Below are 26,013 nucleotides of genomic sequence, written 5' to 3'. Positions count from 1 at the left end.
AGATGTTTTGACTTGCTAAAAACTCCCACAATTGGTAATTTTTGTATTATCAAAGATCTGCGAGGAGGGATTTAAGCCAAGCTGGCTGGTGAAAAAGGTACTTAAAAAAATCCATGGTTTATGAAAATAATACATATATTATTAAAAAAAAAAACACATATTATAGCATATGAGGGCCATGAGCACGGGAACCTTCTGCGGAAAGCTTAAAATACCAAGTACACTAAACATAACAATACTTTTTCCCCCAGGATCCTCACAGGTTTGTTGTTATTTAAAAACCAAAATTTTCTAAGATTTATTTTTAGATTGCTTCAAAACTATAAAATTTTCAAGGCAGCATCCCATTTTTGCTCTAAATGTTTAATCGAATTTTCTGTTGTCTTTTAGCAAGGCCGTACCCAGGATTTTTTTCGGAGGGGGTTTTACTCAAAAAAGTTTGGGGGGGGGGATTTTACATGTGTTTATGTCCATTTTTGTTACGTTTTTACGAGTCAGACAGACATTTCGAGGGGGAGATCAAACCCCCCTAACCTCCCCCCCCCCTGGATACGGCCTTGTCTTTTAGCTGTCGACTATGTATATGCTCGATTGATATCCGGTGTGTCAAATATTCAAATATGATAAATTGGACGGCTGCCTTCCGAACAAACATTGGAGCAATGTTTTTGACTGTAATGTAACGTTTTGACAGTGACATGACTCTTTTTACGTTTTTGACAATAACGCTTCTTTTACAGTGCATTGTTGTTCTTTCACATATTATTAAATTGCTTTCTTCATTCACGTTAAGATCATGTATATGTTACTGAATGTCCATGAATTAGTGAATGTTGACATTCATCGGTGAATGTCCGAACCTTTTTTATCCGTAGATTGACTCAGCGTTGCCAGTCAGCTTTTTCAATGTCATCCAAAGTTTTATGATGACTGATTGGGTTAGGTTGGATTAGGTTTGGTTATGTTAATTCAGGTTAGTATTTTGACCCATTTCTGATGATTATAACCTGATCTAACCTTACGCGAGGGTTCGATTCCTAGTGTACCCAATTATTTGGTTTGGGACGGGTGTCAGCGGCGTGACTCTGTGAGCTCAGCCAGAGTCGACCCAGCTCTAAAGGGACACCTGGAGAAATCTGGGGAAGGTAAACAGGAAGTGTGTGCGAAAGCACAGGATGGTTGGCCCCCAACCCCCATTGCACTTCCTCGCCGAAGGGCCAAGAAACGGAGATCAGTACCGCCGGTAGGGACTGAAAAGTCCAATACCGTAATCTTTACCTTTTTTTTTAACCTTACCCAATCTAACCTAAACTAACATAGTCTAAACTAACTTTAACTTTTACCACCATAGCTTGCATAAGACTGAAAAGCTAACTCGCAAAGCTAATTGAATCCGAGCAGAGAAAAAGGAATTTCTAACATTCACCGGTGAATGTTGACATTAACCAGATTTGGACATTCACGGTAACATATATACCTGAGCGCCCTCCCCTCAACGTCCGGCATGTTAAAATGATAAATTGGACTGTGACCAATAGAACGAACACCAACATAGTAGTTTTGACGCTGAATTAACTTTTTTTTAAAGGCTTGCCTTTTTTGACATTGTCTGACAATGATGCTTCTTTCACACATTATTCTTATTTTAATCATTTGTTAAATTGCTTTTCTTCTTTCAGGTTTGGATCATGTACATGCTTGAGTCCCCTCTTAACACCCCGCGTGTCAAATACCAAAATGTCATAAATTGGACTGCCACCTACCGAATGGACAGTGACGTTATGGCACCGTATGAAAGTTGGCAGTATTATAATCCTGAAATAAAATCTCTGCCACAGACTATAAACTTCGCAGCAAATAAAACTAAAAAGGTAATCAAAGTTAATGTATCTGACAGTATTCAACCGTGTCAGAAGGAAAATTATTGGTTTGAATTTTTTCCGATTTTAATCTTTGAATCTATTTTTCTTTCGACACATGTAAGGTCATGTGAACGTCGTCTCCTTGAAATTGAGTTTTTTCTTCAGGCGAAAGCAAGGAGTGACATTATAACAAAAGACAATCAAAAATAATTCCAAATATGACACTAGCCTTTTGGAAGGCCTGAGAGGTGTTTTTAGGCTTACTGACCTTGCACTAGAAGATTTTAATTTACAATCAAAACAATGATTTCTTCTTTAGGAAATGTGACTGTCCTTGTTTTTTTATAATAACTTATGCGTCTGAAATTCTCGTTCCAAAACGAGCCTTATGCTTAGATTGTTCAGTTTGGGGTGAGGGTTACTGGCGTTTTCTTGTAAGACAAGCCAAAAGTATACCCAGCTTCAAATAGGTACCTAGAGTAATCTAGGAAAAAACACGGGAAGTTTCGCTAAATTCTGAAAATACAAAATTAAATTTCGAAAAATTTGAATTAATCTGTTATTGGATTACTTGAAATACATTGAAATCATCAATGAGCTTGATTTGACCAGACAAGACAAGCTTATCGGAGTAAAAAAAATTACATTAAAACTTAAATCCTTAAAAACATTAAAACCGATTAGCTTCCAAAAACACTTAACTGAATATTTCATCTTTAAAGTGAATGCAAATAAATGAGTTCTTTCATTTTTGAAGAACTATGGTAAGAAAACCTTTAAGTGTTTTCGTCACATTGCTCTTGTGATAGATCACTGATTCCTGAAGCATTAAGTGAAAAAGCCGAACTAAAGCATAACGAGTGTGGATTGACGTGTCTGCAGCCCCCTTGTTTTTAAGATTGTTTCTGCTTATTTGGAATTTTAACATCGGTCTTTTCTTTCATTCAAGAAAAACTGTTTTTTTTTTCTTTAATTCTTGGTCTTTTTATAATGCGATATTGTCCCGTGGCTCTTTCTGCTAAAGTTTAACTTTTGTACAACATTACTTTTACCAAAAGGGTTGACTTAGGAGTATTTTTTTTACAAAAAAAAATAGGATGCTCTTATGTTTAACAGAGCCTACCACCTTCATCGAACCCCTATTCTTTGCGTTAATGTAAATCCCCTTTTATGTTTGACCTTTTACATAAGTTTGAAAAATTGGACTTTAAATGTATTTTTTGAAGATTTAGCTCAGTGGTATCATTTTAAAAAAAAGTGTGGGGGAGGGGACAAAACACTTTTCAAAGTTTATAATCGGCTAATGTTTAGCCTCTTACTAAGAAAAAGATGTACTGACCTCCTTGAAAAGAGCTGGTGTGCTGCTATGCAGCACTCTGCAACCGTTAGCATTAATCTGTAATTTATCACAAATAAATCTTCATCTGCATGGCTTGCATAAATATAGGAACAAATGCACCCCCACTAGTATATAAAAGTATGTCAGTATTCAATGATAAGATAAAATGATCAACCAAGTGATGAGCATTAAAAAAAGAGCCGTCCTCCATTCAGCCGTCCTCAGTGCAAGAAGGAGAAAAATGTTACATCCAAAGAAACGCAAAATGAATTCAAAAGCAAGCCTCACAGAAACCTTTTTTTTCTATTCCAATATTTACGGGGCCAGGTACTTAAAGAAATATAATATGCCACTATTCCTCTACCTCGTTCCGAAATGTCAAGGTTTTAAATGTCTGCTGAACCTTCTTTCGAAGGAGTCAACAGAGGGTTTCGCAGGAATAATAATACCCAGGAAGATTGTTCCAGATAGAAGTGCAGAAGCGGATGAAGCTCTTCCTCGAGCACTCGGTTCTCGACTCCTTTAGATGATTAGACCGAGTTGTGTGCCTTCTTGTCTGCCTTGGAGGCTGGAAAAAGGAGGGCACAATGCGAGAGCGCTCATCTGAAGGAAGGGAACGCATGCACTTTTAGAAACAGCCATTGACGCTACATCAGACAATAGTTATATAAATTGTTTTTAAATAGTTTTAGATGGATTGATTACCTCTGAGTTTATGGATATTAAAATGTTGGTCCTATTCGGGCCAACTTTATTGTTTTACGACACAAAATGGAATGTTTTATTTATTTATGTCTAACATAAAGCGTAAGAAGAGTACAATACATTGTGAATTCATAGACCGAAAAAAAAAATACAAGACCTGAAAATAAGCTTCCAGCAACAGTAATAACCACAGAAAGACATAGCAAATGATGATAATAACAATTTATTTAGTAATAATGATTTACGTAATTTGTTTTTTTAATAATAATGATTTAGTAATTCATTTAATAAAAATTTATTGAGCTAATAATTATAATACCAATTTTTTTTAGATAATGGTGACGAAATAATTTATTTATAACTCACATCATATAAAAATATATGGAACTCGTGTAGTAATTGCAATAAAAAGAAGCAAAAAGAACCAGAAAAATGAAACTAAACTTCAATAAAAAACCAGGCATCAAATAAAACAATTAATTTGTTACCAAAGAGGACAAGATTAATTAATTAAAACAGAAGATTTGTTAAAACAGAAAAACCGAAACACTGGCTCACTTGAACTAAATCTAAGCGTCAACTTTTTCATCATGGCATCCACATCGTCATGGCGTCACTATGTTTCACCCTGTTTTACAGGGATGTCACTAAGCTTGACGTGCTGAATAAATGAGGAATTTATGATATTTGGTATTGTCTTGACTTAGCCATTTATTGTGTTTTTCTATTAAAAAAAACAAAAAAAAAAACACTAACATAGTTGAAAAATCCTGAACAGACTGAAGCTTATCAGCAGAACGACCCAATGGACTATATAGTCACCAGTAAGTTGAGATTTTGACGAAGGAAATTCTTAGACTTGCTATTGTGTTACGAAATTGAACCAGAGTATGTAGAAGAAATATTTGTTCGTAAATAACTACCGAGCCACTTGAGCCTTTCTGGAGAAATAAGAGCAAAGGAGTTAACAACTCGTGTTGATTTCTGCTCGTTTTGAGTTTGACTCGGTTATTTGTTGTGGTTTCTGTTCATTTTGGGTTTCATTTATTTATCTATGCTAATTTGTGGTGGTTTCACGCTTGGTAGATTGTTTGATTTGGTTTTTGCTCATTTTTGGTTTGGTGGAGTTCTTTACTTTTCTTTGAAAAACTTATTTTGTGGAAAAAGTTTTTTAATTAATCTTAAATTTGATGGCTCTGAGGCTAGAAATAAGTTATGAAGATGATGAATATGATTTATGAAAAGGGGAAGTACCCAAATATTTTTGGAAAACTCTCTCTATTTAAACCACTCTATAAGAAAGGTGATAAGAGTGAGTGTGGTAATTATCGATGTATTAGTCGAATTAATTTAAAAAAAAAAATAAAAAAAAACAGCAAAAAAAAACCGATGAGCAGGAATTTACTCACCAAGGCTTCAGAAACAGTAGGTTTACACTTAGAAAAATTTAGGGCTACTTCAAGACGAGCTTTGTTACATCTGTGTGGACAAAGTTTTCAAAGTTGTTCAGTAATAATTGAATCAGTATCACTTCCACTTTACATTCCTCGAACAAGTTGAACTGTATGATGCTCTCCTAAACACCACCCTCTCCCTCCTTGAGGGTGTTTCTTCATTAAAAAAAAAAAAAAAAAAAAAAAAAAAAAAAAAAAAATATAGACTTGTTAAGGCTAACAACTGTTGATTTTTAAATTTAAAATTAATCGTTTATATTTTTGAAATCAGTATAAAAAAAAACAGGATCTTTAAATTTAAATATTTATATCTCATGATGTATATATTTTTAAAAGTATTGTCACTACGTTATTGACTCAGGTTTGAGCTTGGACGATACTTCAAGATATTTCAACAAAATTCTGAGATACCTTTGGAGGAAGCGAAACCAGAAGCTTGAACAATTTGGGGTGGATCAGGGGTATTTGCGGTGTTTCTGCCCCTTGTGGATTAGTCCTGAGAAAGGCCTTCACTAGTAGCTGTAGCTGGAGGTGGGGAGGTATCAGAGGTTTTTTTTAGTCGAAGGGGCTCTAAGACTATGAAAGGTTTCCTTATCCCATCTTCGAGGGGGTTTTCTTCATCTCTCTGCATTCAGATTCAAATGGATATTTACAAATAAACCTTATGGCTTGTTCAGCCCCGTTTGATTAAAGTTAAGTTAATAATGGCTTGGTTTGTATCAAACTGTGCAGCAAAAACTAACAACCTTGAATATTTACTGACAAAAATGAAAAGAAACGAAAATCTGCCAATAAGCCTCATGGTTCAAGTGGCAACAATTGATTGAAGTTAACTTACAAGTGGCTTGGTTTGTATCCAACTATGCAGCCAAAAATAACCGCCTTGAGTAAAAATTTACAAAATAAAAAAAAGTAGAGATTTACCAATAAGCCTGGTGGCTCGAGCCTTTAACTTGTAGGTGGCTTTGTTTGTATCAAAATGTGCAGCAAATAATAACTGCCTTCAATATTAATTAACAAAAATAAAAAAAAATGGATATTTGCTAATAACCCTGATGGCTTGAGAGGCCACAATTGATAGAGGTTTAACTTACTGTTGACTTGGTTTGTATCAAACTTTGCAGCAAAAAATTACCACCTTGAGCATTAATTAACAAAAATACAAAATTGGAAATTTGCCAATAAATTTGTTGGCTCAAGGGAATACAATTGATTTAAGTTCAACTTACAGGTGGCTTGGTTTGTATCAAACTGTGCAGCAAAAAATAACCGCCTTGAATACGCCAAAGAGCTGCAAAAACATTTTGAAGTTGATATATATGGAGGATGTGGAACAAAAACTTGTCCGAGGAAGAACAAAGACTGTTTTGCAATGCTTCAAAAGGACTACAAGTTTTACCTAGCCTTTGAAAACTCGAACTGCCGAGATTACATAACGGAAAAATTTTTTGTCAACGGCCTCATGTGAGTATAAACTATAGCTGCCCAAAGGCAAACGCACGTATTTATATATTTCCGATAATTCTCAGAAGTCATGGCTAAAAGCTTTCGGCAGTTTGTGTCATAAGGCCGGTTTAGGTCAGTTTTGTCACGTGCCGTATGATGGGACGTGACAAGATGCATCAATTTTCACTTACATTTTGGGTATTAGATTTGCCAATAGCCCTATATATGTTTTCAGCTGCCAATTTCAAATTTTGCCAAAACTTAGATCAGAAGAAAAGTTTATTTTCATTTAACTCATTCTTTTGGGACAAAAGTTAGTCTCTAAGGTTTTTAGATATGGTAACCTGGATGGGTGTACTAACACATTGGAGGTGGGCCTTCAAAATTCGGAGTACAACCCTTGCTTTTTCGATTTCTCAACCTTAGACTCTCAATCTATTCGAATTGAAATATTTGATTTGTTCACCAGCATTACTAATTTTTCTTTTTAAGAATTAATAGCCTTAGATTCAAATCTAAGATTTGAATCTAAGTTAACACGGCCTTAGGCGAGTGTTCTTACCACTCCACTACCAAGTCTTGTGTAATAGTGTTTGTTTTATGCTTTGTGGTGTGCCCTATCACCCATTTTTTTTTATTTTCAAGAGGTACTCAACAGGGGAAATTTGATGGCATATTATTGCACCGTCATTGGAAGTGCATATACTGGTAAAGTTTCAAAGTAAATGAACATCTAGAAATGGCCATATTTTGAGAGCAAGGTTTAGTGCAAAGAGCAAGGGATTAAGGGGGAGATAATTTCCCTAATACACCGAGTAATTTCTTTTTTTAAGTTTTAACGTTGTTCCTTACTTTAATTTAAAAAAAAAAATTCGGTTTAATTTTAATTCCTTTTGAACGTCAAACTACGGTTACCATAAATGCACTGATCACGCTGCTTTTCCAATTATAACTATGGTTAAAACGGAAACACAGACAATCGGTATAATTTTTCGATAAAATAATGGAAAAATAACAAAAATTCCCTTTTTACTAATAGTAATAAAAGTCTGAATGGTTCAGCCTCGCATCAGGAAGCCTTTTTGAACGGGAAAAAAAAGAAAAAGAACAAAATAAACAAACGTAAAAGAAAAAAATATATATACAGAAAAGAGAAAAAGACCATAAACGATACACAAGAGCAAAAGAAAAGCTCTGATCTTAATACAGTCCGATAGGTTTAACCTATTCGACGTTAATAAGGCATGCTTTTTTCAATATAAAATAAATGTGTATGTTTTGTATATAAAAGAATTATGTATGTTTGCCTTATTTCAGGTTAGTTTGTTTTGTTCTTTTTCTTTTCCTTTTTTTTCTCATTAATAAAGAGTTCCTGACTGAAGCTGCAATAGTCGGACTTGTGTTATTTTAAATAAAAAATATATTTTTATTTTTCCATTATCTTATCGAAAAATTAGTCTCGTTCTTCTATATTTAATTTTCGTTTTAACTAATTCTTTAAATGAAAGCTATTGTTTTTTTATCTAGAACTTTAAAGGCAGAAGAGGAAATTTAATTTTCAACACTCTCGGATGAAAAAATTTCACTGGAAGAACTTAAAACTACTTTTTCTAAAAAGGTGCATCGCATCCCCATAATCTGACTTCCGGAAATCAAAATTTCATGAAATTTCATCAAAACTTTTTTAGTTGGTCACTAAAATTGCGCCTTTTTGCGAGTTTTACTCAAATATTTTTTTTGGGCGGGGGGGGGGGTGCACAAAAACCCTCAAAAAACGCGTACAAAATATGTTTATATCCATTTTGGTTACGTTTTTACGAGTCAAACAAACATTTTTTTTTGGGGGGGGGGGGCTCAAACCGCCCTAACCCCCCCTCTGGGTACCGCCTTGCACATAGTATATTTTGAAGTATAATTATCTAAAATAGCCTACACTATGATCTCTGCAGTACAAACAGATTTTCTGCCCTCTCAGCAATCATGCTATAGGTTTCAACTTACATTCGTCATGGGAATTTTCGTGAGCTAATAGCAATGATGAACAACTTTAAAGTTAATATATTGTGCATTTTAGAATCAGTATAATTCACAGATTTGTTGTTGCACATATTATAATTAAAACTTCGTCTTTTGAAGCTTCTCTTTCTATTGACAAGGGTCACTCGTCACCTACAGTTTTTACTACGAACTGTTTGATTCGAGCCTCATTTGATTGTGAGGGAGGCTACTACTCCGTCCTTTGAACCACATTTCTACATCCAAATTAACATTCGTTTAAAAATATTCATCTAAAAGAGAGGTCTGAAATATCAAAAATTAATTTTAGGCTCCTCGTTTCACGGTTTTAAAAGTTAGTTATTTGAACAAACGTTTTTGTAGACGTCAAAAGGGGATTAGGAGGTTATACCTACCAGAAAGAGAGTAGAAACGCAAACAAATGGTAAATTGATAAATATTCCCATTTACATTTTTATTAGAAAAAATTCCTGGTACTCCCCCCCTTTCCAGGGAAATCTCCTGACTTAGCTCATAACGCCCCTCACCCCGGCTTTTGTGTTTGTAAGCATATAATTACAATCTATTATATATCACAAAAAAACAGTTTTTGGCACTAAGAGGTGGGTTGCCATTCCGCAGCACCCACATTACAGCCTTAGCCCAAATATATTTTTGGAATGAGGGGAGAATAATTTGTGGTATTCCCCCGCATTTCTCTTTGTTTGTGATCAGTTAGTGTTTGAACTTTCCTAAGTTAGGAAGTAAGACAGCCGCATCTATGTTTGAAGTTATTAGATGGCTCTTAATGGATGCCGACTTTTTTGGCCAATTAGATTATCAATAATTTTTAATGACGGACAATTTCCAATGTAATTTCATTGCAGAAAATAGGTACGTTGAATGGAAATCGTTTAACTGAGCGTATTTTCGGAAAATCGACAAGATAAAACCAATTAAATATACAAGTTTGTATATTTAATTAAATATACAAGTTTGTATATTTAATTACCAATTAAATATACAAGTTTCTAAAATAGGGAATGCGGATTCCAAAGCTTAGGGGAACGATTAGTAAATTATTATTATTAAACATTTATTATTGTTAATGTTAATCATTAGGGCAATGAATTTAGGAAAATCATTAATTCTAAAGCTTAGGGAAATCATCAAAGTAATGTACATGACATGATAATACACAGTGTAGAAAACAAGTACCAGCTGGAGAATCACTTGCAAGATCACTATGATCAATAAAGTAATCTATTTTAGGCGCCATCTATATAATTTTATATCCCCAGGGTACTGGAATTAGGAAGCTCCTATCCCGACTTTAGATTGGCTTAGGTCCAGAAATTAACAAAATGTTGTCCGATTTCTAGATCAAACAGCGCACCGACCTGGGTACTGGAGACCGATTTAACGACTTAAAGGTTGCTCCCATTTCTTTTTTGGCACAAAAAAAAAATGCTTTTTTTTGGATTGGTTCTTTATGGGGGGAAATACCAGGTTCATTTAAAACAGATGTAGTAACCCCCCAGTTAGGAAGCATGGAAAAGGCATGCTTGAAACGTTTGATTCTTTAAGACCTATCATTAAATGTTCATTTTTAAGTAAGTTCTTTCAAATCAGGGAAAATCTCTATTTGCTTTACTAAACTGCGGTTCTAGCCAGTTGAGTTTCACTATAGATACTTTTTGTGACCATGTCAAGCAGTTCGTATATGGTAAAACAGGGTTTACCACATAGTTAAAGTTTTTGCTCATAGTATTCTAATCTTAAAATCCGTTTTGCATCAGCATCTTAGATTTCTTTGGATGAAAAATCTCTCGAAAGAGGGGCTATACAAGGTGGAATATTGTCACGTCCAATTTTTATTTTATGTTTGAAATATTGTTTTGCTTCTTTAAAACCATCAAATATTTATTCAGCAGTTAAAAATATTTATTTTTCATACCAATTTTATTATTTCATTTCACCAATGACGTTATTTTACTTCTGAAGCGGTATAAATTTATAATTTAAAGATATTAGTGAATAATCTAAAGAAGAGAAGTCTGGGAATTAACTTTGTCATAATTTTTGTTGTCAAAGATGGCAATATTATGCAATAAATGGTCCCTTTTGCCCTCCTCCTCTTGACATCAGTAATGGTTAGGTTTTAAATGCTCAGAATTCATCGATTTCCTTGGTGTTCCACATTCTTTTGCAAAAAAAGCTTCACCTTTAATAATAAGTCATTATTATATAATAAGATATTATAATTATTATTATTATTATATTACTAACATAAAATATATAAGATATTATTATAATAATAAGTTTTTACTATTATAGTAATAAATATGTATTATAATTATTATATCTTTATTATATCTTAATTATTCAATCATTATTATATTATAAATTATATAGGTCATTATAATAAGAGCCGAAAGACTTTGTAATTCATCTACATCACTGTATGAGAAAATACATACTAGCTTGAATTTATCAGTCGAAACTTCTCCCTTTGGTTAGCTTTCCGGGAGTGTTTTTATCAAGTTTTTATCCTTCTTTTTTCTTAAAACTTAATTTTAAACTTAATTCTGTAGCAAATATTTTGATAGGGTGAATTTAATTATTTAATGTTCATTAAAGTCACTTTTCCCTTTGGGGGTGTTTTCCTCAATTCAAAATTCAGCCAGATTTGTTTAAGCTTGTAACTTTTGGTGGTTAACCTTAAACTTAATAAATTTACAAATTTGGGATTTTCATACATAAACAAATTCTCTTGATATATATTTTTATCGAATTCTTTTTTTAGATTTTTGGTTACTGTTAGCATGGGTCACTCCTCACCTATAGTATGTTGGCACCAGCTAATTGACTACTTAATAGGCCCACAAATGCTGCAGCACTTGAGGGTCCCACAATGTAGGACCCCCTCCTAATTATTCAAGTACAAGCTATTTCTTTTAAAGTTTGTCAAATGTTGTATAATTTTACACTGTCAAGTATTGAAAGTGAAATAGAATTCTTGAGTTAGGTAAAAAAGAAAACTGTGGAAAATCCTATAAAAAAAACCCTAATTTCAGCTATTTATTTGAAATTCAATATTATATCTTTATTTAGAAAAAAAAACAGTTCAATTTTGAATATCTTACATTTTTACTTTGATCGAATATATTCCAGAACATTGGGATTGAATAGCCTAAGGGCCTGGTAAGGTCTTAATCTACGTCTAGTTTGACGGTGAAAAATCATAATCTTAATTACATTTTTATATATTTTTAGGAATAGTGAACCACATATTGTAACACATTGACCTTGAAGTATTGACAGTGTTGCTTGATTTTCTTACTTTTATTAATATGTGTCAGATCCCTTGAACATACTATTAAACCCTTTCCCTAGACCATTCACCATTATAGTTTCTCCGCGATATTAGCTGTGATCACCTGAAAAAGACTGTCCCTTAACTTAGTTATATTTTCATTTATTTTCAGGAATGGCATATTGCCAATTGTAATGGGTGCACCAAAGGAAGACTACGAAAAAGCTGCACCTGCAAATTCATTCATTCACGTAGATGATTACTCATCTCCAAAGCAGTTGGCAGAATATTTAAAATCTCTTGATGCTGATGACTCCCTATACAATAAACACTTTGAATGGCGTGGAACAGGAGAGTTTATTAACACTTATTTCTGGTGTCGTCTTTGTGCCATGCTCCACCTAAATCCACTGCCAGAAAAAATGTATACGGACTATGATGAATGGTGGAAAGGAAAGCTAAGTTGCACCAGTAAGCCATGGAGAGACCTGCCCGAGTATAAAAAATCTAGTCTACAAAAACCAAAGAGATGAGTCAGAGAGAAAGGGGGACTGCATGGAAAGAGAATTTTCGGCACATTACTGCCTCGTACTAATTTTTTTAGGTTTTTTTCCTAAGTGGCAAATAATAGCAGTAAGGATCCTTCGTTTTTTAGTAATAACGTGAATACAGCCAATAGTGCTACTCATAAAAAATTTTTAATTGTTTTTCCTAAGTCATAAATAATGGCAGTAAGGATCCTTCATTTTTGAGTAAAACGTGAGTAAGGTGAATGGCGCTCGTCTTAATTTTTATAGTGGATTTCCTAAGTGGTAAATAATGGCAGATCCTCCGTTTTTTAGTAATAACGTGAATAAGGCGAATAGTGCTAATGATATTGAAGTAAAACACCGTGCTATTTTATTCCTCTTACTGTTAAAGGAATACCAAATTGCAGGTTTGGAATAACACTAATTACACTATTTATGACGACATCACAAATTAATGAATAATATAGTGCAACTGACAATACAGTATTATACAGCAGTAATTGAAAAATTCATTATAAGCTTAAATTGATTATAATTTGTTAATTCACAATGCAGCTGACATTATTTTTAGGTTATCATTCTAATTTTGCTAAATACCGTTAGATGGTCTTGTTTTTTCCCTTGTTGAGATTCCTCCATTATCAGTTTCCCCTACTTTTTGACATTAGTTCAGTGATTGTGTGTGTTAACTTTTAGTTGCATTTTTGATTCTAGTCTACCTGAAAGCTCTGGGATAAGCTAAAGACCTTATGCTTGTGTGTCTCTGGTTGCCCGGTTCGTCTAAATTACTTGTAATAAGATGGAAAATTGATGGAATAAGTCAGTGAAAAGCGGTAACTTAAAGAATTGCCTTATCTCGTCCGTTATAAACTTTTTCAGTTTGCGTGGCCAAATAGAATTTGTTTGGCGGTCTTACCATAACTTGTAAAGCTTAGATAAGAAATCTGAATACCAGAAAAGAAATCTGATCACCAGAAATCTGATCACTAGAATGAGAATAAGAAATCTGAATACCAGAAAATTAAAATCTGACACCTTCGTTCTTTGAAACCTTAGAGAACCCTTAGAAAAACTAGTTTGTTACAAATAATATTTGGTCACATCCAGTTGCCCATTTGTGTATCTTTTCGCAAATTACCAAGAAAATTTTCTAATGAGTCTTGTTTTGAGAACTAAGACATTGAGCTATGTACCAGAAGGTTCAAATAAAATAAAAGCATTTGAGAAATAGTCATTAAATGACAAATTTTGAATGCAATTTAACCTAGTCTGCTAACCTTAGGTTATCTTAAATTTCTATTTTCTTAGCATAAGAACTCTTGTTTAGATCTTAAAATACCAAGGGCATCAATATGAAAACATTCTTTGCTCTTTGTGTCCATTTCAAGTCATACCGGAAAAGATTTATTTTCTAAGATTTAAAATTTTTTGTTCCAAAATTATGAATTTTTAAAAGCAACACCACAATCCCTTCAGTGTTGCCACGTTGAACCAAAAAATAAATAAAACAAAACTAATTAGTCGAATTTGATAGATTTTTTTTTTATTTAGAAATTCGAATTCAACAATCAGTTGATTTCTAAAGTCAACTAGACCTTCTCATGCCGTTTTGTGCCATGTACTTTTATATTTTTCATTGATTTTTCCCCCGATTTTTTTTTTAAATTTGTTTCCTTTTGCCACCGAAAAATGCATAAGTGCATATGGGGGTCTTTTTCATTTAAAATGAATTCCTGATTGTTCCCAATTTTTTAATATATATATATATATATATATATATATATATATATATATATATATATATATATATATATATATATATATTTATATATATACATATATATATATACATATATATATATATATATATATATATATATATATATATATATATATATATATATATATATATATATATATATATATATATATATATATATATATATATATATATATATATATATATATATATATATATGTATATATATATATATATATATATATATATATATATATATATGTCTCTCTCTCTCTCTATATATATATATATATATATATATATATATATATATATATATATATATATATGTATATATATATATATATATATATATATATATATATATATATATATATATATATATATATATATATATATATATATATATATATATATATATATATATATATATATATATATATATATATATATATATTTCTTATAAATTTATATTATATTTTTATTATTTATATTTATATTATTTATATATATAATTTCGTATATTTTATATATATAATTTATATATATTTTAATTTATAATTCGTAACTAAAAAGAATGAGAAACGGTGATTAAGAGTAAAGAATACCAGGTTATCAGATAATTTATACTGCCATCCCTGCATTGTAATGACTGACACATATTATTTCTAAGAAATAATTATGTAATATATATATATATATATATATATATATATATATATATATATATATATATATATATATATATATATATTTCTTATAAATTTATATTATATAATTTTATTTATTATTTATCATAATTATTATTATATAATTTTTTTTTTTTGTTGTTTATGCTTACTACCCAAAATGCATAAGTGCGTATGGAGGATCTTTTTACTAAGAAATAAATCCCTGATTGTTCCAAATTTTCTAAAATATATTTGTTTGTATGTGTTTTTCCACTTACCCAAGCCAAAAATCAGATTTCATTTTCACTTTCCATAGAGTTCCAAGGATATTCTTAAAAGATAAGTATTACTAATAAAAGAAATCGAAAAATTTTTATGCCGTAAAACCTTAGTGTTATATTTCCCTTTAACTAAGTGGGGTTTCCACTTTAGCGAGCATACGATTATACGAGAAACAAAAAAATGTACGCCGTATGATTCACTCGGTCTAAGAGTTCTCTGAGTAACTCAAGTATTAAAAAGAAAATATTAAAAACACTTCGAAAAAAAAACTGAATAAGCCAGTCTTTGACATGCAAGGGGTGTGCGCTTGGAGGGGGGGGCTAACATAGTTTTTTTTTTTTTTTGGGGCTGAAAATGCTAACACATAAGTTTCATGTTATCAAACGTTTTCCCAAATGTTAAACAGAACTCTTAATTTTGCTAATTTTATTAACACAATTTAGTACCAGAGAAAGAAAATTCTCAAAAGTTGCAAATTTGCTACTTTTAAACGAGCATAAGAATAATTTCGTGGACTTTTATAACCGATCATTATTGATCTTTTAAATATTTTTGCTGAGTTTTTCCATTCTGTTCCTCTAGTTTTTTGCTTTTTTTCACTTTATCTGAGTTCTGTAAAATAGTTTTGTTTGTTTAAATATTTATAGAAAATTTCTCAGGAAAGTGAAACAAAATTTTCTGAATCTCAATTGCTCATAATATCACATTCTTTCTTGATCCTCATAGAATTTTTACGGAAACAGTTCAATATAAAGCAAATTAGATGACTCAATTCTCCAAGAGTCTATGTTTCACATCTAAAGTTTTTTTTTTTCAAACCACGTCTTCAGGCAAGTGATAATTTTGCAATTAACTTTCCTTACTATTTTGGGTAGAAACTTGTGTTATTTATATTTTTGCATAAATTATTTTGTGATTGAGTGAGATAAGTAAATGAAAATAGTATGTATATACAAAAGGTAGCTTGGTGGCCAACCAGCTTGGCACAAATATACCCACCAAGGTTCATTGGGCAATCCAGGGGGCGAAGGGCACCCCCCCTAACGTAATCTAAAGTAGTATAATTTACTTAATTAACGCAAGTTTTGCGTTAATTAAACTTGCTCCTAACGCCAGTCTGAGTCGGATCAACCCTATTGCCCCACCCCCCCCCCCCCTCTTCCCCTAAAAAAAAAATCCTGGATCCGCCATTGTAAAGCTTCTTCACTATGATATTTAGTTAACATCAAAAATAACGCTAACATCAAGATTTTAGCTAACGCAAAACCCATTAATAAGATTTAGTTAATTTCCAGAGTTAAACACGGCAAACCCAAATCTTTGATTTATCCGAGCTTCTTTTGAATTTAGCTTAAGCCAACCAATGGCAAAGATCCATTTGCCATTTGCCCCAGAATGGTGCATCATGTGGTGTTGCAGCAAGGTTAAATACTATGTTTAGTAACAAGGTACCTGGAGACCCATCTCAGCTACCGAAACTCACTGCAAGGGCGGAATTTGATTCCAGTGGTAAGATTATGTGAAGACGTTTCCATAATAATCCAAATAATAAGTAGAAGAAGTATATGGTCAAACTCTGAAGTAGCACAGTGGTATTGATCTCTGCTTGGTAAAACGAGGCCGGGGTTTGATCTCAGCCACAAAAGAATTGCATAAAGATCATGCATGAACATCTCCGAATAATTCAAACAGGAAGAAAAAGAAGATACATGGTTGTGGATTGATCTCTGTACGCTAGTACAGGGTTACTACGCCTCGCACTGAAGAAGAGAGGCGGTTGTCCTCTCGAAATATTCGCTTTGTTTGTTTATTCAGTATTCTCGTTCGGCCTTAAAAATCCCATTTTTGATCGTTTCCTTTTCTTATAATTCTAGTACAGGGTCTGGGGTTTGATCCCAGGTGACACAGGAATCCGGAATTCTATGGAGGTCATGCATTAGTGTCTAATGTAATTAAACAACAATAAGAAGAGGAGCATGCTAAACGTTATATGGTTAGGTTACTTTAATATAGTAAACATTATATATATTAATTTTGGTAAACTAGCCAATCATAAAAATCTTATTATGAATGGTCTTATGCTGGATAATATTTTGAGATTCTTTGAATGAGCCTTTAGGATTTCATTGGATTTATGGGTCTTGATAGCAATAGCTTTGCACATTTAAAAGAAAAATGCTAAACTACAACCAAAAATGCAACTATTTTTTAGCTCAAATTTGGTCCACGAAAAGAGTTAAGCGTTGATTATGCTAGTCATACAAATTGTTGTGAAATCAAGGGCTCAGGATATCTGAATGACTTTGAATTTTGCGTAAATGACATAATCGTAAAGACTACATTACTTAGAAATATTTTAAAAGAGTAATGCAAACCAGAGTTTGCAGTATCAACAATAGGGAAATCGAATTTCCCTAATTTTAGAAGTATTTTGGCACACTCTAATTGTTTGGGACAGAATCAGTCAGATACTCCTAATTAACTCATTTTTATATAGCATCATATTATTGGTGTTTACGTTTATCTATCTTTGTTGTATGTTAATTCAACTTATATATATATATATATATATATATATATATATATATATATATATATATATATATATATATATATATATATATATATATATATATATATATATATATATATATATATATATATATATATATATATATATATATATATATATATATATATATATATATATATATATATATATATATATATATATATATATATATATATATATATATATATATATCTATTGTACAAATGTTGCGTCCCTAAAGAGAGGCTGTGAGTGAAGTATATGTCGGGGCTAGGATATCTGACTCTTAAGTATATAACATAAATTTAAGTAATATATAAATATACGCATATATTAATATATTAAACTAAATATTATATATAAATTCCAACCCTTGAGTGCAATTAAGTTGTGATTCTTACATCCGGCATATGTTTTTTTGAACCAAACGTCAAGTATTGGCTATTGTCTAAGTCAAAATTGTTATTTGTTTGCGGAAAATTGGCTATTTGTTTGTGGAAATACTGTTATATGGTTGTGTTTGTGTATCTTAAATGAGGTTGTTCTTGTGCGGGTAAGTGATTTTAAATAAGCCTGCCCCATGGAGGACAAATTTTAAAGGAGGTTGCGGAGGTTGCTTTTATGTTTTTTGTATTATTATTTTCGCTTAAGGCTAATGTTGTGGATAGGGGATCTGGGATGCAGGTCATGACACACTTACTGACTTGTCTAAAAAAGCGAAACGAAAAGTCATACATAGTTGCTATCTATAAAATTAAAATAGTCATTGTTATTCTAGACTGGGACAATGTTCAAGATTTCCACTGAGGGGGAGGTAGTTTTATGTTACTTCGAAGCAAATTTTGAGACCTTCCCTCCTTCTCATGTATAAAGTTGAAAGTTAGCCAGCAATTTGAGAGAGGCTTTTCCATAAAATGGGGGAGAATAGGCTTACACCTCTCTTAGCGACAGTCTTGATAAAGTATTTAATTTGTTAATGTTTCTTGGTTTTGTTAACTTTTGTCTTAGAAATGTATTCTGACTTATATGTAAACTCTTTCGGGATTTTGGAAAATTCCTACTCAGAACCTTTAGTAGCTGTAGTGTAAGTCAAAATTGTTATATTTTCTCGGGAAATATTATTGCGTAATTGTGTTTGTATATTTTGAAAAATAATTTTTATTATTTAGGCAAATGATTCTGAATGAGCCTGCCTCATAAGGAAAGATTCTTAAATAGGGGTGCCAAGGAGAGTCACTCCCAGTTACTTTTTACGTTCTTCTTCATCACTATCGTCACTGCTAGTATTGTTGATAGTTATTCTGGGCTGTTTCCACTACACACTTACAGGCTCATCGAAAAAAAGAAGAAAAATTACAAGTGATACATAACGGCCATCTATAAAGCTAAACAAGAGGTGCTTTTCTTGTCTGGGACAATCCCCAAGTTTTCCGTTGAATGGAAGTTATGTGGGACTCCCACGGCGTCAATAAAGCTAATAAGACTACCCATAAATTTAGCATACCGTTTTTCTTGTATAACGTTATTAATTTTGTTGATGTCAGAAAAAGTTTGAACGTTATTTATTTTTCAAGAAAGTCCGCAAAGCTCAGCCAATAGCAGAAGATTTGTGGGAAATTTCAAATAAATCGCACACAAATAAGTGTGTATGCTTGTTTAAATATTTTGCATAGTAAAAGAACAAGGGTTAGACAAAAATAATGCTTCTTTTTATCTAAGCCTTACTTATTAAAAAGGAATAAAATCCTTCAGAAGATGGTTTTCTCGGGTCCACGTCCGATTAACTGAGCTATTTGCTATGAAACATTTCTTGTTAAAAAGGTGAAATTCTTGTGCGAGTGGGACAAAGTTTCTGGTGCACAATTTCATGAAAATATTAGTCTTGATGACTTCGTGGGAGCCCTGCATTAGTTTTTTGTATTTTGCACCATTATCATCACACAACTGCTACATCACTATACAGAGTGTGAAAGCAGTACATCACTGCCATCAATTAGTTTGAACAAAGTATTTTGTTTTCCCTAACTGATATAGATTATAAATTATTTTCCTCTGGTGGAACTAGCCCAAGAAAAGGGAGAGCTAGTTTCTTAATTTCCTTTTGTTCTACAACTCCACCATCATTTAAGCCTTGCTTTTGCTTTACAGCTTAAGAGCAAACATCAAATGAGCCAGCTGACTGAACATTGCGTTTTTCCAAATTGTATTGAAGAAGCTAAATCGGTTATACTTTTTTGAATGAGTGTCCTTTCTTCCATAATTAAAAACATTTCAGTTTTACAAGCGCAGAGAACTTCGAGGGAGTTAAGCAAGGCTTTCACTTTTATCAATCTATCCCAGGATCTTGGGACATCAGTTCTGAACTTAAGATCTTGGGAAAAGTATATATTTAAAAAGTAGCTAAAAAAAAGTATATTTATTGCATGGTGAATTTGTATTGTTTAATATGGTGTCGAATCGAAAGCGAAGCTGGCTTACAAGATTTACTAGTGAAAGATATTGGAAATACTGACTGGAAAATCAAAATGCCACACCGTCAGACGTTTTATGTTAGTCCGGGAAATCAAAAGTTAGACCGTCATCCCACGATTCAGTTTATGCAACTAAAAAATGACAGTTGAAAACTTCCCACACTAGTATTACAAGATGGATCAGACGCTATTGGGTCTATGACACTGGAAACTTTTCTTCTTTCTTGAATTTAAGATACTATCCCAAATTCATATAGTTAATCCGTACGTTAAGTTCATCCAATTTTATGTCTTTTCAATTAACTGTTATTTATTTATTTATTTTTGCTTTGACGTTGTTCAAACGTTATCCAATGTTGCATTTATGTGATGTTATGAATTAGATAGTATTTATACCTGTTTCATATTACTTATTGATAACTCCGTGTTTTGTTTCATCTTTACATTGTGTGCAATATTAGCAGTGAAGCCATTTTTTTTAGAAAAAACGTAGGGATGGGAGGGAAGGGCCAGGCTCCACGGTCACCCATAGAAGAGTGCTAGGACACTTCGGTTCCACCCAACTAGAAGTTTGTAAGTGTACAATAAGTCCATGATTCTGTAATATCCATAAAAATGTGTGATTGTTAAAGCAAACAAAATAAAATTCAAACCTGATACCCATTAGATACTTAATCAGGTTTTCCGTCTCCCCCTTCGAATATTTATTCGGATGCCCTTACAAAATCGATGTCATATGAGCCTTTGTCATACAAGAACAAAACACTTCAATGAAATGAGGACCTTTTGAAGACAGTTGCGAGTAAACTAATATATAAGAACATTTTTACATCAAAAATAGCCATCCAGCCAGAGTCTAGAATGAGCCAAATTGGAGTCTTTGATAAGCTCCCTGGAAGTCATGATTCCAGGACTCTAATGTCTACTTTTTAATTAAAATTATTTCTACTGTTTTCTTAGATTTTCTCCGTTTAGATGATGATGGAATTTAGTTATATAGCCATAATACTTGTACATTTTAGCTCACTTGTCACTTTTATGAAAAAGTCCCCGTGTATTCGAACTGTTTTGATCTTTTATGAGTAGATGGCACTGCTATCTTCGTAGTTAATTCGTCATTTTTGTGTATTTGCTGAAAATCAAGTCAAGACAGAACCCCCTCTTTCCTTCATCAAGTGGCTTTCCTGATTTCTATATTGACTAAATGTGGACTAAGGTCTTTGATTTTAAAGTGTAGGGTCACGATTTACTCTTATAATGTGTTAAGGAGCGCAGCGTTTCATTAAAAACTTTACCGAGTTTTGGGGGTATAGCCTGGGGAGGGGTTTTGTCCTGGGTGTGCACAATATAGATGATTTGGGCATTAGCCGATTTCATACTTGCACTGCTGTTTGGATTAAAAACTATTATTTCCCTGTGGGGGAGGGCAGCTGCCCCCTCCCAAAATTGTGAAATGTACCTTTTTGTTTTCCCTTAAAACGGAAATGTTCCCCCATCTTTATTTTAAGAAATAACCTTTTTTATGTTTTCCATTTTTAACAGAAAGAACCTTGCACCCTCCCCCCCTTCCCCCGTTTTTTTTATTACAGCCCCTGGTAATATACAGTACCATTTCGGATTAGCTGTGAATTCAGCTCTGCATTTTATATTCAGAAGCACAAAATATTCTCACTTCACTACATTCCAGCTATTAGATAATATTATCCAAAGAATATGGAATCTAGGGGGTTTACAGACTTCCAGCTTCCCACATTCCTTGATGTTATTGTGTTCTTAGACACACTTTTGGTGTTTTTAGCACGTGGTTTCTAATATATGTAAAATCCAATGATAATTTTTTGGATAGGTCAATTCTAGGGTCAGAATTAGGGGATGAAAAATACCTATTTATATTAAATTATAGTGCTACTCAGTAGAATTATGTCTTTAAAAGAACTTCGGTTTTTTGAATTGTTGTTTATGTTTTCAAATTGTTTTTCTAATTTATAATAGACTTTATTACCAGTAAGTCTGTATTTGATTGATTTAGGGTTTATCAGAACTACTTAAAACACGTATTTTCTAATATGATATTCTCCCTATAAGGTGAAATATCAGCTGAAAGAGGCAATACATAAGTGAGTTATTCAAAATTTTTGAATTATTCAAAAAATAACACGTATAATAATAATAATAAGGGTTTTTATTTAAATCAAACAAATAAATAAATCAACCACCAGAAGCAAACTTGTTTAGGCTATACACCCTTCAAAAAAAACCTGATATATACATCGCTATCAACATCGTAAAACACTCGTAAAACAACGGTGCAGTCTGATTTTTTCTATCTGCTATGCCTTCCGAGGAAGAGGGGTAAATCTATATGGGTAGAAAAACTGATTTTACTGGTTTTGCATTGGTTGACCTTAAATGACTTTACTAGACTCAAAAAACTAATATCAACACTCAACAGAAAAAGGAGTCGTAAATACGACGGAAAACCAACTTTACAAAACCTTTGACGAAATTTTGTGTCTTTATCTATTTTCTCGTTCTAATAACGAGAAACAAATAACTATTTTGCTGTTGTAAACACGAAAAACAGATTGTAGGTTTGGCGAAGGATAGCTGCGCTATGTAAGCATTACTGCATTCCCCCTAAAATTGACTCTTTTAACCTAAAGGGCTGGACATACGTAATTTCTGTCAGCACTGATTTACCAAATCCGCACCAATGTGCAATGAAAATGCGCCGATTTGATCTTGAAAAAATTTCTGTTTTCTGTTTTCGGTGCCATTTTACAAAACGGCGCCAAATTTCATCGTGATCATAAAAAATAATCATCAGCCGTTTTCTTTCCTTCAGCTGAAAAATCAAAAGAAATAAACAATAATAATAATAATAATAATTAAGTATTTAATAATAAAAGAACTCCATAATTTAATTGATGAAAGATTTAAACTTAATTAAAATTTTTAATGAAATAAAATATAAAATTATTAAGTTTTTAATCATTGAAGAGCTTAATAATAAAAAAGAACTAAATAATAAGTTGATAATAAGTCGCAGATCAATCATGCAACTATTTATAACGTACACTTGATTAATGGTGTCCATGATTCTTGGTTTTGAAAAGTTTGCGCAAATTGCATTGTTTTTATACTGCTATCGTTTGCCCACTGAGCTGCTGAAATTGATGGCCAAAAAAACATATGTGTGTCGGGCCCTTAAAGATTTTGATTTGCTAAAATTCCAAGATAGTCACCTTAATCACCTTAATTAATCACCTTCATCACATTAATAAGTATTTGACGATGTAGAGCAAGCATTATAAAACACGAGCATTTTAAAAAACACCAAGCCTCTCAAAAGCATGGTAACAGTGAGCCAGTTAGTACAAAAGTAAGCCGAAATAACCGGTTTTATGTGTTTCAAATACCTTTAGAAGTGTTTACTGGGCGCACGGAAGAAAAATCGAATGGAGCATGCAAAAACATATGGTGTCTGTACTCATTCAACTCATTGTTTTTGAGCTGGTTAGCGAGCTGCCTAAGCTTTCTGTCGATTTTAGCGACTGTTGGGTAGGTGTTTAATCGTTAATCGTGAGGACATTGAACTTTGGATTGCTTGGGATACTAAGACTGATCTATAAAAAAAAGAGAAAAAAGCAACGCCATCATGTTTCAAATAGCACTAAAAATTGAATTATGGTTGTGTTTTTTTTTTCTGTTTTTTTTTTTTGTGCTTCACCATATGGGTGTAACCTTCTAGAGTAGCCTCCTGGACAGCCTTAAGGGCTCTGAATCAGTTTCTTAATTTGAATCACTGGTCAAAAGGTTTTTCCCTAGCCAAGATGAATGGTAAGAGCAGGTTCCTTTTATTTTTTTCTTTTATTTCTATCCTTCTTTATTGAAAAGAAATGAAACTCAAGCCTCGGATCTTATTGGTTTTAATTTATTACGACCTCGGCACGTCCTTGGACATCCTTTGAACCTTGCTGACCAAGGTGGGTTGAGAATAGCCACCTGGAATGTTTTAACCATAAATAAGCCGGGACCCAAAGACCTTCTAGGGTTAGAGAGATGTTAAGATGTGGGATTGACATACTTGGAATGACAGAAACACATTTGACGGAAACAGGCGATGAAAAACTCACCAGTACAGGTCACAGGATGATTTGTTCAAACCTCCAGTAGCAGCAGCGGTGTAGGCCTGCTCATAATCAAGAAGGCAAAGAAATGCCTCATATCCCACAACCCAATATCGGATAGACTACTCACTGCTCGCTTCAACCACAAGCATGGGAAGATGTCAGTTACTGTGTGCTACGCAGCAACAAATGTCTCCCCAGAGGTCGAAAAAGACAATTTCTACTCAGCTGTGACATCTGCTCTAATCCGGGTTTTTCCCTCGCGATGTTTTGGCTGTGATGGGTGATTTCAATGCAACTGTATCAAACCCCAGCGGAGCTTTTAAATCTGTAGTTGGACCGGTTACCCCTGACTCGTTGAATGAAAATGGGACCCGACTCCTCCAGCTGTGCGCTATGCACGAATTGGTCATTACTAACACCCTGTTCCACGGGAAAGACATCTATAAGCCAACATGGTATAGCAACGATGGGCGAACGCGGAAGGTGATTGACTATATCATAGTCAACCAAAGATGGCGCTCATCATTTCCAAATTATAGAGCATATCGTGGCGCTGAGATAGGGAATACAGACCATCGATTATTTGCAGCGAACTTCCGCCTGAGTCTTAAAGCCCAGCCTTCAGAACAGCGCCAGCCAAAATTATACACCCAGAAACTAAAAAATGAGGCATTCCACCAAAAGTACTCAGTTGAAATTCAGAACAAGTTTGAATGCCTGGATACACTTGTTGACCCGGACACGTTCTGGCAGACTTATAACAACGATGCACTTGAGGTTGCCGCTAATACCGTCGGTCGCAAGATGTATTCAAAGAAGCCCTGGCTGCCACAAAAAGCACACCAAATCATTAACCAGCGCCGGAAAGCGCGGCTTGCTGGAGATATGCCTTCATAAAGACGGCTAAACGGGATTAGAAACAATATTATTCACCGTGATAAACAACAATTTGTTGATAAAAAAGCTGAAGAGCTAGAAGATATGGCACAAAAAGGTTCATGTCGCTTTTCAAGCTTGTCAGAGATCTTAGCGATGGGAAACCACCAAAGATAGGCGCAGTTAAAACCGTCTCTGGCGAAATGCTAGAAGATGAAAACGTGCAACTTGATCGATGGAGGGAGCACTTAGCAGAGCTATTAAACGCCGAAAGAATCGTTGTTGACCCCAACCTAACTTTATCCACTCTGCAAACAACATATAAAATCTACCAGAGCCTGATCCTCCCTCGGTAGAAGACATACAAAATGCCCTGCGGAGAATGAAGAACAACAAGGCACCAGGAACCTGCAGGATCATGTTCGAGCTGCTAAAGTTCGGAGGGCTGGCAATGCTACTTTGGCTGCACATGCTGTTCTACCTCGTCTGGTCAACCGAATTGATACCTGAAGAATGGAAGGATGGGATAATACTTCCTCTATGGAAGCGGAAAGATAGCCGTAGCGATTGCTCGAATTACAGAGGAATCACCCTCCTGTCAGTGCCTGGCAAACTATTCACCA

At 33.3% G+C, this 26,013-nt stretch overlaps 2 protein-coding genes across 3 annotated transcripts in view; both read left to right on the top strand.

Moving 5' to 3' along the window:
* The window catches only part of LOC148945608 (core alpha-(1,3)-fucosyltransferase-like), a 123,324-nt gene extending 108,947 nt beyond the window's left edge, over positions 1 to 14,377 (top strand). For both annotated transcript variants that reach the window (XM_089099374.1, XM_089099373.1), the window contains exons 5-7: positions 1,680 to 1,871; positions 6,592 to 6,824; positions 12,290 to 14,377. In XM_089099374.1, the coding sequence (XP_088955500.1) occupies positions 1,680 to 1,871; positions 6,592 to 6,824; positions 12,290 to 12,650 (786 nt within the window). In that variant the 3' untranslated portion in view covers positions 12,651 to 14,377. The remainder of the gene's footprint in view (positions 1 to 1,679; positions 1,872 to 6,591; positions 6,825 to 12,289) is intronic.
* A 10,413-nt stretch (positions 14,378 to 24,790) lies between these two features.
* Positions 24,791 to 25,411, top strand: LOC148945607 (protein CFDP2-like). Its single transcript, XM_089099099.1, has one exon. It carries the CDS (start codon positions 24,791 to 24,793, stop codon positions 25,409 to 25,411), a length of 621 nt encoding a protein of 206 aa, XP_088955225.1.
* Positions 25,412 to 26,013: the final 602 nt, after the last annotated feature.

Source organism: Artemia sp. Qi Xiang Cuo, chromosome 13 (assembly GCF_049724085.1).
Source record: "Artemia sp. Qi Xiang Cuo chromosome 13, ASM4972408v1, whole genome shotgun sequence".
Taxonomy (NCBI): Eukaryota; Metazoa; Arthropoda; class Branchiopoda; order Anostraca; family Artemiidae; genus Artemia; species Artemia sp. Qi Xiang Cuo.
The sequence above is the reverse complement of the archived record's forward strand: the minus strand, read 5'-3'. Positions and strand labels throughout refer to the sequence as shown.

Excerpts from the sequence above, each read along its gene's own strand:
- LOC148945607 (XM_089099099.1), top strand. The coding sequence starts at position 24,791 with ATGGGTGATTTCAATGCAACTGTATCAAACCCCAGCGGAGCTTTTAAA.